Raw genomic sequence first — 13,170 nt, forward strand, 5'->3', positions numbered from 1 at the left:
GAGGAAAATATATTCCCCAATTAATCATCAATATTCTGATTTTGCTCAGCACTTTGAACTGCAAATGAAAGTCATTCAAATAAATTAATGGTGATAAAACTAATACGTACTGTCGCCGCAGATCTGACAGCTTAGCTGTCAAAGCAGAGATTTCCCCCAAGGAACGAAGGATATCATCTCTTTCTTTAGGCTCCTCACATAATTCTGCAACTTTTCTTGCTTCAGCCATAATTCCCCGAATGTGTTCTTCTCCTTCACTGCCCCCATTAGGATCCGCAAGCCAATTCTTAATAGAAAGAAGTTGTGTACGAGTGAAGATAAACAGTAATATTATTTCTATAGAGACTTTTAAATAAAAATCAATACAGCTTTCAAAACTTTATTTAACAGAAAATACTTTTCAAAAGCAATTTTTGTTTATTAGATACCATGAAGTTCTTCTATTGTCTGGCAGATTTTCTGTTTTGTCAAACTAGATGAAGTTTATCCAAAAATTTTACATTCTCTCTCTCCCCAACATTTGCCAATAGTATTTTCAGAAGAAAATTTGACTAGTGGTTTTAGAGATTCATGATCTGGCTTTCAGAAGAAACATGAAAACAGACGCTCTTTTGCATAGCGTAGCATTCTTTACAGAGGTCTTCCTGAAAAGTTTCATTATCGCTTCATTTGAGAGATATATATATAATATTAATGTGTATATATGTAGTTATGTACACATACACACATTTAGATAAGGGATACGTAGAAGGTTCATTATTTGATGACCATTATCACTGGGTAACAGGCTGACCATTGAGGGAGATTAACAGTTACAAAAACAAAAGGATCAACTAAAAGAAAAAGTAGTTTCATTAACATTGTTTTGCATATTCGTGACAAATATGAAGTTCCAAATCCTGAACTCCACTCCCAAAGCAGAGCCCAAGGAAAGGGCTCTGGTTTTACCCACAGGTAGATCCGTGCAGTCTGAAACTCCTCTACTGTTTTCTTAAATAAGATCAGTTTATGTCCAAATGTAGGGTGTTTCCTCATTTTAATTTCACAACCTTGAAATTTTTAGCAGTGCTAAAAAAATTATCAAAAAAAAAAAGTCATAAGCTGTAGCAAAACTCACAGCACCCTGTAAATTACTGAATTTAAGATTTTTCCATGTAAAAGCAAGTATCCCCTACATGTTCTTCCTAACAAGTAACTGTGCTGTGTTTGGAAACAACTGCAATAGTTCAATATAACAGCTCTAACAGCAGTAATGTAATCGTGTTCTGAAGTATTTATGAAATCATTAGTGGTACCTGAGCAGCATCGATCTTCTTAGCAATTGCCTGCTTAGAGTTTGTCATGGCCTCTAATTTGCGGGCTGCGTTCTCCACTTTTGCAGTGAGCATATCCAGACCTTGTGACACCTGCTGTGCTTTCTGCATAGCCATGGGTGTAGCACCCTGTCCTCTGCCCAAGACAAAGAGAGCATCACAGATTCAGCTCAGGACTGAACAAAGTTCTGTTCCAATGAAGAGACAACAAAAACTGTTTATGAGCATTCCCAGCAATTATTGCAAGAGATACAGTATTTAATCAGTTTTGGTTTTTATTCCCTGGGAAAACAAAAATAACTTGAGGAACATCACAACAAGAAGAGTTTAAAACTAAGAGTATATTTTCCCCTTTCCAGAATTTGACATTTAGCATCCTCAGAAGAATGAACTTTAAGTGTCACAAAGTAAGGCTATTTGAGGCTACAGTTCCATTAAAGCACCCAGGGCAAGACTTGTTATCTCCTCATTTACAGGTTGGTGCAAGTCAGTCAGAACCTGTAGGAGTTATGTCTCGCCACACCTAAGTGAGGACAGCACGTCTGTAAGTAAAAACAAAACGTCTTAGTTGCCTCAATCATGTTGAAAAAGTAGATTAAAGGTTACGGGCTATTGGCAAGACTTCTTAAAATGGTGAAAAGGATGCTAGCAATACAAATTTACAGGACTGTAGAAAACAATTTGCAGCACTACCACTGTTTGTTCAAATGCTTAGGAGTTAAAAGTTGGACAGAAAGATTACTTCAAATACATATGCCTGTATGTTTTGCATAAGAGATCTCCAACTCCATTCCAAAATAACTTGACTACTGGAAAGCTTTTTGAGCTTGTTAACTTTATCAAACTACTAACTTTTAAAAGACCATAGTAAGTGGAAGGATGACAAGCATGCTACTGAGATGCTAAGGTGTATTTACAGTCAGGCCACAGTCTCAAGATATGTTTCTTTATAACTTATTTCTCACAGGCTGAGTTGAAGTAATTTAGATAGTAAACCAGCATATAAATTAACTCATTTATTAGTACCTCTTAGTCCTGTCTCTTCCTCCACCTCCAAAAATTTCAAACAATACAAAGCTGACACCAGCCACTGCTTTACATGAAAAGTAAGAGTTTAGCCTCATTTCTAACACTGTGCAAAAACTGTTACAGAGAAGCTCTTACATTCTCTCAGGTCCATCAGCTGGAAATCCAAGTGAAGATAAACTAAAACCAGCTTCTCATCCACTACCACTATTATAGCTAATATACATCTCTCCTTCAATGACAATATAACCAGTATTTCTGAATTTTGGCCTTTTTAGCCTCTGTATAGCAAACTAACAACTTTTCATGGAAGTAAGTTATAGAAATATTCCAAGCTTGTGTACGTACCATTGCAACACTTCAGAGCCTAGCCGTCTACGGATTTAAAGTGAATTTGTTCTTAAGACAACTCAAAACAGTTCTCCAAATAACTTGCACTTGCTAACTTCCTGCACTTCAATAGGGCTCTAAGTCAGAAGAGGCACTTATTTTACCTAAAAGCTTTTTTCCTTTTTTTTTTTTTTTTTAAATCTAAAACTTCCTAACTTGTATTGCTTTTCCTGACAATTTGAAAGACACATTAACATTTAGGAAAAGATATTATACCATGAAACCATTACCTGTATCCCTAATGGATCGCAATGAGTAGCTTTCTGGGGTTTCCCAGTGGGGTATTTTTGGGGGGTGGGGAGGAGTGTTACAACAAAATAAAGAAACCAGTGTTAGAGCACTCTAGCTTAACAATTTACTACACTGATAAGCAGCTGAAAAATTCCTTACACTCAAAGGAAACTGTGTTATAGTGTTCGAACTACATGGAATAGTTATTTCTTAGCTCATCGTCTGTATGCCTTCACAAAGGAATATCATACTTCCTACTTTCTGGCTAAAGAACAAAAGGCCATAGTGCCCAACATCAAAAAAAATATAGTAAACTTAGAGACTCAACTGCTGCCTAAAAGCAAAACCCCTTAAATTCAAAACACCACTGTGAAAGAATAACCAATTTCTAATGAGGAGGCAGAAAACTGATAAAGGGCTTTGGTTAAACAAGATTCTATGCAAGAAATGCACATGAAGTTCAGTAGAATTTATCAGTGACTGATAAACAACCTCAACAGCTACTGCTTGTGATCTAACATCCTAACAAACACCTGAAAACTAGAGTATTCATGTATCTTACAGTCACTGAGGTATACCCTCTTTGGAGAACAGACTTAACAGTAGAGTTTAAAATTTCATTTCTGCCTGATTTGGAGGAAGATTATATATGTTTGACATTAAACAAACTCCAAATTATCTACCTGAGCAATTTTGCTCATCACATTATATAATTAAGATTCCACATATTAAAACATATTGTTCTTATCAGAAGAGACTGAAGTAAAAAAGGCAAAATACAGCTAGTGGCCTGCTCTCCTGCAGGTTCAGAAGTGACACAACTGCAAGTTCAGAAAAACTGTTTTAATAGTACTGGAAAATTGTCCATTAAAAGTAATAGATTTACCTAGCTCTGAGGTCAGCCAGTTGATCAGTCATCTGGCCCAGCGTTTTGCATGTTCCCAGAATCTCTCTGCGTTCTTTGCCTGCACACAGTTCTCCTGCTTTTCCAGCTTCATCAAGGATCTGCCTTATTGCTTGCTCACCAGCATCCCCTAAGATGCAGAGTCAGTTAGTAAAACAAACAAGACATTCCTTGACATGCATGAGTAAACTGCTACTGTCATCATGTCCCACCACATTAACTGCATTAGGTTCAGCCGTGAAAATACATTTATCAAAAACTATGATATACACACCAAATGTGATAATTATAATTGGACAGTATTTCTGAAGCAATATAGCATAGCTTTAATGTGCATCACATGCCATGTATTTCAAGTCATTCAATCATTCTGTTATCATAGCTTCATTTCTAGAAAAACTTCACTTATAGAATCTGTATTTCAGGCTAAGAAGGGAAAGAGCAACCTGGCAAGATTCATGTAGCCTGAACTTCAGCCAGTTGCAAATCTGACTTGATTTTGGCTAAAGAAGATGCAAGAACAACATTCCTTTTACTTGCAACCCACCCTGATCCCATCTTGCAGCATTATAGATAGTGGAGGTGCCAGTACCCATAAAGTCCTGGTTCCTCCATGACATTATAATAATGAAATTGGCTCAAAGAAATCCTACCATAAGGAACGCAAAGATGACAAACATATTATGAGGTTAGTTCAAAGTAACACACCTAGTAAAATCTGATCTGCAGTAAGTTCTACAATTATCTTCGCAATTGCCCTTAGCTACTGAATTTTTAATTTAATAGTTTACTTCATTAATTGTCAGTGTCAATGACAGAAAACTTTGAAAATAACTTTGAGGTTTCTGGAATTGATTGTCGCAAGGGGAATGAGGTCAGAAGTAGTATAAGCAGCAGCTCCGCAGATAACAACAATTCACTTCCAACTTTTACAGCTGTATTATTTTGGCTTCAATTTCAGAGGAAGTCTTTCAGATAAGGTCTTTCAAAGTCCAAATGGAACAGGCCTCTATCTGGTTTTATATGCTTTAAAGATGCATACAAAGGCAAAACCTTTATATAAGCAAAGGTGGCTAGTTACAGTATTTATGGCAGATTTTAATGTTAAAAATTTTATGTCAAGACTGACAGGAAAATGCTTAAAGATTAACATTAGGCAAATCTAAAGTTATACCAATTTGAAAATAGAAAAGGAAGGATTTTAAGTATTAGCAACCACTGCAGTTAAATACTTTTCAATGCAATTTATGGGTTTTTGTTTTTACTAGTAGAATGAAAAGAAAAAAACATGTATGTTACACAGAGTATATTATTTAGACAACTGAAAAGAAGCAAAACTTTCCAGGTCATTAAACACAACTTGTTCAATCTCCAGTATCTAAAGAAATTAATAAATACAGGCTCCTTCTGAATGATCCACTACATACGAGTTATTAATGCTTAAAGGCAATTTTGTCTTACACAACAGAATTATTCATGGCTTTAAAAATCAAAATACTTCGTGCTGTTTTGTTTTTTTGGGGGGTGGGGGTGGGGGGTTTTTTGTTTGGTTTTTTTGTTTTAATATTACCTGGAGGTGCATTTGGATCTCTCAGCCAACCTTTTGCCTGGTTCATCTTTGAATCTATTAAGGCTAAAGCTCTTTTCATGGCTTCAGTGTCCTTTACAAAAGAGAAACCATCAAAATGATTCTCAAAAAAATCAAAGCACAAATAGTCAACACAGCCAAAGCAGACAGAAGTTCTATAAAGCACAATTTACTTACAGAAACACACCCATAAGCAGTGCAAAACCCATTTTCAAACTAGCAGGTCATAATCGCTTTTTTTCCAATTAAGACAGACATTTTCATTTCACTCAAAATGCAGAAAATATGCATGCAATTTTAGTGATTTTTCTATTCCTTTATTTACTAGTGTTTTAATTTCTAAAGTCAGAGCTCTAATAAGCACACGTCTTGGAGTTAGTTCCATTTTTTCTTTAATGAACATCAGGGCACATAAAAAACTTGTCACAATGAGATTAAACTTTTCAAAAATGGAAATTGGCCAGTGAATTTTACTACTTACTTTGGTGTAAGAGGTTGTACATCTGCATTTTGCACCTGCGCTACTGCTTAAAAGTCAAACCACTGCTATTTACAGAAAAATAGACTGCCAGCTAATTCCGGGAATTCTCAGATACGGAGTTTAATGTCTTCAGAGACAGACTCATGTATTCACACGTGGTTGTTTTAAACTCAGAACTTCTCTGCCTGGAGCATCAGAGAAGCTGCTTCTTTGACTATTATGCTGCTATTATCCAACACCTCTTTGACTAGAGGAGATAAAACCATCCAGTTCTCATTTCTCTGCATACTCTGTTAATTGTTCATGTGTCATCTCTCCACTAGAGGCCAGAAGTTTTCTATCTTACACAAATGGAAAGACAGTGAAGAGAGTAACAAGTACCTTAAGTAGAAAGCTGGGGAAAAGCCAAAATAGCTTTTTAACACACATGTCATGGAAATAATTTGAAATGCATCTAGCATCTCATGATTAGTATACAGATGATGAAAAGCAGCCTGGCTCTTGCGCTATTAACTGAATTAGACTGTACACATCTAACTCTTATGAAGAGGAGCCTACTAGCATCAACGATCACTATCTGGTACAGCATGTGGTATCCTGACAACACTAAAGAACTGCCACATTTTTGTGGAGTTGTCCATTCTGTGTGCTTAGTCTCAGAGATACATCACTGTAAATATTTTGGCATTTAAGCCAGTTTTACTCAGGCATGTTGGTCTGTCAGCTATTCATAAGGTGCTATAATATAATTCAGCAATCGACATTCCAAAAGGTCACGCGACACTCTGCTGGATATTTTTAAGGGCTCTTGAATCACAGCCTGAGAGACAGCACCAAAAGCAGAATCATTTTCACCTGAAAAGTTGGTTCTCAAATCTAGAAACTGGGTGTTGGAGCTTAGATCAGGACCTGTTTGAAAAAAACTTCAAAAAGGTAGAATATGCAGCTAGGGGTGGGAGGTGGGCACATTCTTTTAAAAGTCATCTTACCTATAGCTTGAGAATTGTGCATTTAATATATGACAAGAGACAAGTAAAGAATCACTTAGGTATTCAAAATGTATATAAAAACCTTGCTAGCTGTGAAGGTAGGTGTTACAGCTTTCTGTTGTTTTATATATGGGCTGAAGCTACTTTAGTTTGGAATGAATGGTCTACTGCAGGCCTGTCTACCCAGAAATAATTTGAAACAAAGAACTAACTGAATTTTTAAAAAGGCAACAGATGTTGCTTAGTGTGTTGATGAGATGATAGGTGTGGGATGGCTGAAAAAAGGAGAGTGTTGGGAAAACTGTCTTTGCCCCTCCCTTTTTACTAACACCGTCTTTGTGTTGTCTCAGCTGCCTGCAGAGTTGCAGTTTCAGCAAAACTATACAGAAGCCTCTAAATCTGAAGTATTATATCAGGGGACAAAATCAAGGGTATTTTAACTTTTACACTCACAATTTTGTAATTGCTAGCACTACCCAAGCAGTAACAGGATCCATCTGTCCTGTCATATGAAGGCTATATAACTGAATTGCTCTGCAGTGTAAATCTTGCTATCCCGTGTGGCTCTGCGCTCATGTTTGTAAAATACTGTTCCTTTTTCCTATTCAAAAAAATCTGGTGAAATCCAACTGTAGCAGTTGAAGTGTTCCAGGACAACTGCTCTTAAAGCACAGATTTCCCATCTTCACAGCCCAAACTGCCACGGGAAGGAATCCCTCTCTGCTTTAGCCTGATAGAGAGTTTTCATTGCAATGAGACGGGTAATTTTTAAATAGGAAGTTAGAACACATCCTTAACTAGGTTTGTTGATACCACACTTTTGTTTCTGCCACAGTTGTGTCTGGGGTCAGACACTTGGCAAGCGACAAAGGTGTAGCAATCCTGAAATGCCTGGACTTTGCCACCAATTCAGGCTATTAAGCAGGAAGACAGAAGTAGCAATGTTCAATTTAAACAAAACAAAGCAACTTGCTCAAGCTCTTACTGCTTGAAAGTGTCTTGATATTCCTGATTTCTGGAGCTGTTTAAATGCCTTGTTCCTTCCTAAACAGCTAAGTATGTTTAAAATTTTACTCTTTGGGTTTTGCCAGCAGAATATCAGTTGCAAGCAAGAAAGGAAAAAATCCTACAGCTATCCTGCAAAAAAGTTTCATATAGAGTAATTTTATCAGCAAAAAAGGATTCTTTCCCTCCTCTCCCCACAGTTCCCCTGTTGGCAAAAGGAATTTCATCAACACAAGCAGCACTATTACTTTTTCAGAAGAGATAAACCACTTAAGTTAATCAAGTTAAACAACTAGGGCAACATTGTCTGAAGGAAAAAGAGCAAGTTGGTTTTTTGCAAATCAGTTCCTAAAGCAAATGAGCACTTACTCAAGATACCTTTATGCATCACTTCTGCCACTACCAAGAATTTTGAGATTATTCATAGAGCAGGTAGTCTTGGCACCGCTTTGAAAAGGAGCAAAATAAATCCTACACAATCCCTTGTTGAATATAAAACACAACCTCTGACTCAATAAAGTGGTCTAGTCTAGCAATATCTGCATTTCATTACCAAAGAAGGCAATGTTGAAGAAAATAGGCAAAGCCAGCCTTCTGGCAGAATAGATAGCTTAGTCATCATCCAGGGTTCAGTCCTGCAATATACTGGATACTTCTCAGCTTCCTACAACTTTTAACTCCCTCCATTTCTATGGAAATGGAAGATGCTTGAATTGAGTATTACTTCAAGTTTATTTAAAAGATAAACACTAAGAACATACAAGAGAAAGCTAAACTCCTCTGTAAAATTAAAAGTTCAAAGATAAAAGGTACAAAGCTATGAATGGAAGAAATTAACAAAATCTTGAAAAAAATCTGTATTTGAGATCAGTATTTGCTCAATTCTATTTCAATTCCAAATCAGCACACTATTTTAAAAAAGTCCAGTGTTGGTGCAAGCAGAGATTATTGCAATCCAGTAACAGTAATATGCATTTCAGAGTCTGGAAAGACCAACAAAATAGTTTACAAAAAAGCCTACAACTCTAGCTCCATACACTTGTTCATTCTCCACTATCTGTAGGTAGATTTTGGGATACTTCGATGTATAAACAATTCAAGATAATAATAAACATAAAATAAACTTCAACATCAACAGTAGCATGTACTACACAGGTAAAAATTCAAGGCTATGTATCCCCAAACACACCTTCCTCTGCTGCAGAAAAGCATGAAGAAAATACTTTTCCCTTGACCGCCAGGCACAAAATGCATGCAACAGTAATCTCAAGTAGAATTAAAGAGTTATTCCCTCTCCCTCCCAGAAAAATAAGTCAAACGTTAGATATATGCACAAATACAGGAAAAGGTTTGTTATAAGTGTGCATTAGCAAACTAGTTCCTGCTTCTTCATCCCACTGCATTTTTCAACTCAAATTATTTCATAACTGTTTTGGTTAATGCCCAGTGCTACAGTTCCAAACCGTCAGCTTATCTTAATTGAAAAAACAAAATACAATTAAGAAGTTCTCAACTCAGAACTGAATGATACTTTGATTATGATCTCCAGAGGTCCCTTTCAACCCCATTCTGTGATTATGTGATATTTTCCATTTGGAAATACTGCTAATACGCCAACTATTGTCTTAAAAAAATCCTTTATTTATCTGCCTCACTAGCAAGAGAAGTAAGAATTTCCTAAGGCTAAATTGCCAACTTTTTGCAAAGTCATTTTTTTTTACCATGAAAATTTCCTAATTTCTTGTGTAAAAGAAAACAAAACTGTACTTGTGTTTCATAAAATACAGGAATGCTTAAATCCAAAAATAAAACTAAATTGAAAAAACGCATATACAAAAATCCAAGTTTTAGGCCTAGACCTGAAGCACACCAACCATTTGAACTGAAGGAAGGCTGCTGGTGAAATACTATGGAATAGACAAAATTCCTGATTTAATAAAGCTTTCTGGGCATGCAGAAAGCTTGTTCTGCATGACTGGACCCTTTATTTGTAGCTACAGGGACTAGTAACATAAATTACACAAAAGCATTCAGCAAGAACGTGCTCTAAAATCTTGGGCTAACTCTAATCAGACTCGGAAAGACACTCTTAATGCAGTTCAGCTTGCAACTACCATTCTCTTAGTGACAGCCAATTCTACATGTAGCTAGACAGAGCTATTAAGATCCTTTTAAAAGAAGTTCCGTGTGTGCATATATAAGTATGGTGTCACAGCTGGCACACAAATAAAAAGTTGCACAGCACACAGTCTGCATACAGCACAAAATCCCACATACATGCTTTTTTGGTTTTAGTACAAGGTAGAGGTGTAGGGTGTGGAAGAAAGCTTACCTTCTAAAGGTGAGAAAAGGGTAAGAAACAGGAGAACAAAAACAAAGATGCATAAAGTAGTCATAATAAGGAAGTGATAGTGACAAAATAACTCAAAAGGCAAACTAAGGGTCAAGTGCCAAACAATATAGGCCAAAGTGATTTTAATGTCTAGATTACATCAATGTTAGATTTTCTGCAAGATTTCATTTGTTAATACGTCTGGCTTCAGGTCACAATATCTTCTTTAAATATATTTACAGTTACTTGTTTGCTTATAGCACTAATCCTTAAAAAATCCCTTCAGCAATTCACTTCAAGGTACTCAAAAAAATTGGCAGGAATTTCAGTTATGCAGGTACATTTATTTGTAAGCCTATAATAACACTTTTACAATTCTGTCTGTCAGACCTGCTTTATGGTCTGCCAGACATTTCAGCATCTTCAGTGGGTATCACTTAAGAGCACCATTTAACTTGAGGTAAGTGGTTGCAGTTGCTTGCACAGCTTAACACTACTGTTGTTAGGAACCAATACTGTCCGTATGCCAGCTTCACAGACATCATACTTATCCAGAAAGGCTGTTCAATGTAACATGTATTTCTCTGAGACAAGGCGAACACCTGCAATTTACTCCCATTGTGCAGACTAAAAATGGAGCGGGGGAAAAGGAGGAAGTATTCAAGGAGGGATCCCCAAAAATTGACTAAAACTTCTCAACTTCAGGCCTTTTGCACAAGGAATATGACAGCAACCTATCTTTTCTAGTAATATCTAGGAGAAAAATCTCAGGTAATCTCACTTATGAATGCCTAGCTACAAGACCACTTTAATGTATAAAATGATAGCTTTTTACCTAACTTTCCTCTGTCAAATATGATTACGTAGCCACTGAACCACCTTCAAATACCATACTCCTTTAGCTTAGCATATTGAGAGAAGGCTAATTTTGAAAGATACATTAATACCATCATCTCTGAAGATGTTGTTTGACCTTGAAGAGATCATATGATGTGATTACAAAGTGTTACAAAACTGATACACAAATATATATTTCAGCAGTCCCAAAAACACAAGTTTATAAAGTGTACAACACAGTAGATAAAAATTAGACTTCTATATACAAACATAGGGGTGAAACATACCTTGCTTGCCCAGGCATCTTCATCCCAGGAAGTGAGTTGTAATACACGGATTATTTCATTTATCTCAGCACTCATTTTCTCTACTGTGAAATTGCGATTTTTCAATGCCTCTTCTATTCCCTGGCTTTTAGAATTTTTCGTGGTTACGAAAATCTTCATAGCTGTGAAAATACCATAGATTAGAAAAAGGTACATGCAAGATACAATCAATGCTAAGGTGACCTCCTATTGCATTAGTACAGAGGTAGTACGTTTTATTTTGCATGGACCATTTTATCTCAAAGAGTTTGTAGCTTTAATACAAGAAGCACAGTTATTTGCGATCAGTACAGAAGCAATGTCAAGGCTGTTATTTTTAATAAACATAAGACACGAACTCCAGCTCGAAATAGACAGCAATTCGGAGTGATATTAAAAATTAAAGCCGAAAATACCTGAAATAAGTACTGGCAATAGCTCCTTCACAGTATTCATGGAGTTTACCAGCATAACCCTATGTTCCTGATGAGTTAATTCCTGTTGTCTCTCATCAATCATTTTGGCCATTTTTGTCATTCCTAAAGATTAAAGTAATTGAACACAGTCATAAATAAAGAAATGTAATATTAAGTCTAATTTGCAACAGCTGAGCTTTCTAAACAAGAACAAAGTGTAATGAGTTATGACAACTATAATGAAGTTTAAAACTCAATTTTTATATTTGCAGCTGTTACTTAAAACACATTCCTGATGCTTCAGAGAAGCCACTGATTCAAAACCTAGCCACTATGCAAAGTAGAATGGAATCCTCAAAATTCTTGATTTAAAATCCTAGCAATAAAATAGGAAAATACCCAAAACGACTACTTTAGGACATGAAGTCACTTCACGAACTCTGGAAGCTAATTTACAGGGTTTTTTCCCTTTTTCTGTTAAGATTTCATCAAAGCCTTAATTGTAAATGGCAGAAAAAGGAAACATCAGGGATTGGTTTGTTTGCCTTGAGGTTCTACCAGAGTTCAAGAATTGTATCTATTTATACTTCAGTTCTGCTAGAAATATTTCAGTGCTCTAAAAATGTGGAAAGAATTAAATTTATTCTAGAGCAAATCTATTTGCAATAGCTAAGACTTATGAAGTTCACCACGCAGCACATGTGGAAATTTTAGGCACAGCTTCCTAAAAAATTAAGCTGATTTAAATTGGTGCTGTTGTGGTCCCACTCTCCCTTTCTCCTACAGGGGACAAAACTGGAAGAAAGCTCTATACTCTTTGGCTGAATTACTCTTCTGCTGGTTAGCATCTTAGGCATCTTAATATAACAAAAAGGTTAAATGAGCTTTAATGACAACACTAAAAAGTAGTAGAATCCCTGCACTGACAGCATAGAGGGGTAAATTGTGCAGAACCACCTTTCCTTTCAAATGACAAAAGCCTAAATAGGTAATCATGTTCTCCTCTCTACTTCCAACATAAAACCTATAAGCACTTGGCCGATTTTAAGTGTACATGCTCGTATTCCTATTATTTATATAGTGCTCATATTAACAGTTAAGTTCAGATGCCCGTTGATACAGCTGAAGCGAACAAGGACTACAGGCTTAAAAAGTTTTGTGGGCATGGGCTGTTAAGTGTTGAGCAGCATTTACTTGAGGCAAAGACAGTGCTTCTACAGCATGCCAGAAGCACAAGATTAACTATTTATTCAGAACAGCATGAGTTTAGAGAAGATTATTTGCAATAAAGGTACAAGCCTACATCTCACTTCTAAGAAATTAACACACTTGCCCAACACCTATTACTTCTAT

General features: G+C 36.2%; 1 protein-coding gene across 3 annotated transcripts in view; it reads right to left on the reverse strand.

Moving 5' to 3' along the window:
* The window catches only part of VCL (vinculin), a 63,230-nt gene that overhangs the window by 16,992 nt on the left and 33,068 nt on the right, over positions 1-13,170 (reverse strand). For all 3 annotated transcript variants that reach the window (XM_087766904.1, XM_087766902.1, XM_087766903.1), the window contains 6 exons: positions 11,818-11,940; positions 11,384-11,544; positions 5,435-5,525; positions 3,847-3,994; positions 1,296-1,449; positions 111-286 (listed from right to left, as the gene is read on the reverse strand). In XM_087766904.1, coding sequence (XP_087623030.1) covers positions 111-286; positions 1,296-1,449; positions 3,847-3,994; positions 5,435-5,525; positions 11,384-11,544; positions 11,818-11,940 — 853 coding nt within the window. The remainder of the gene's footprint in view (positions 1-110; positions 287-1,295; positions 1,450-3,846; positions 3,995-5,434; positions 5,526-11,383; positions 11,545-11,817; positions 11,941-13,170) is intronic.

Source organism: Nipponia nippon, unplaced genomic scaffold (genome assembly GCF_047370975.1).
Source record: "Nipponia nippon isolate SJK-2023a ecotype South Korea unplaced genomic scaffold, ASM4737097v1 scaffold_3, whole genome shotgun sequence".
Taxonomy (NCBI): domain Eukaryota; kingdom Metazoa; phylum Chordata; class Aves; order Pelecaniformes; family Threskiornithidae; genus Nipponia; species Nipponia nippon.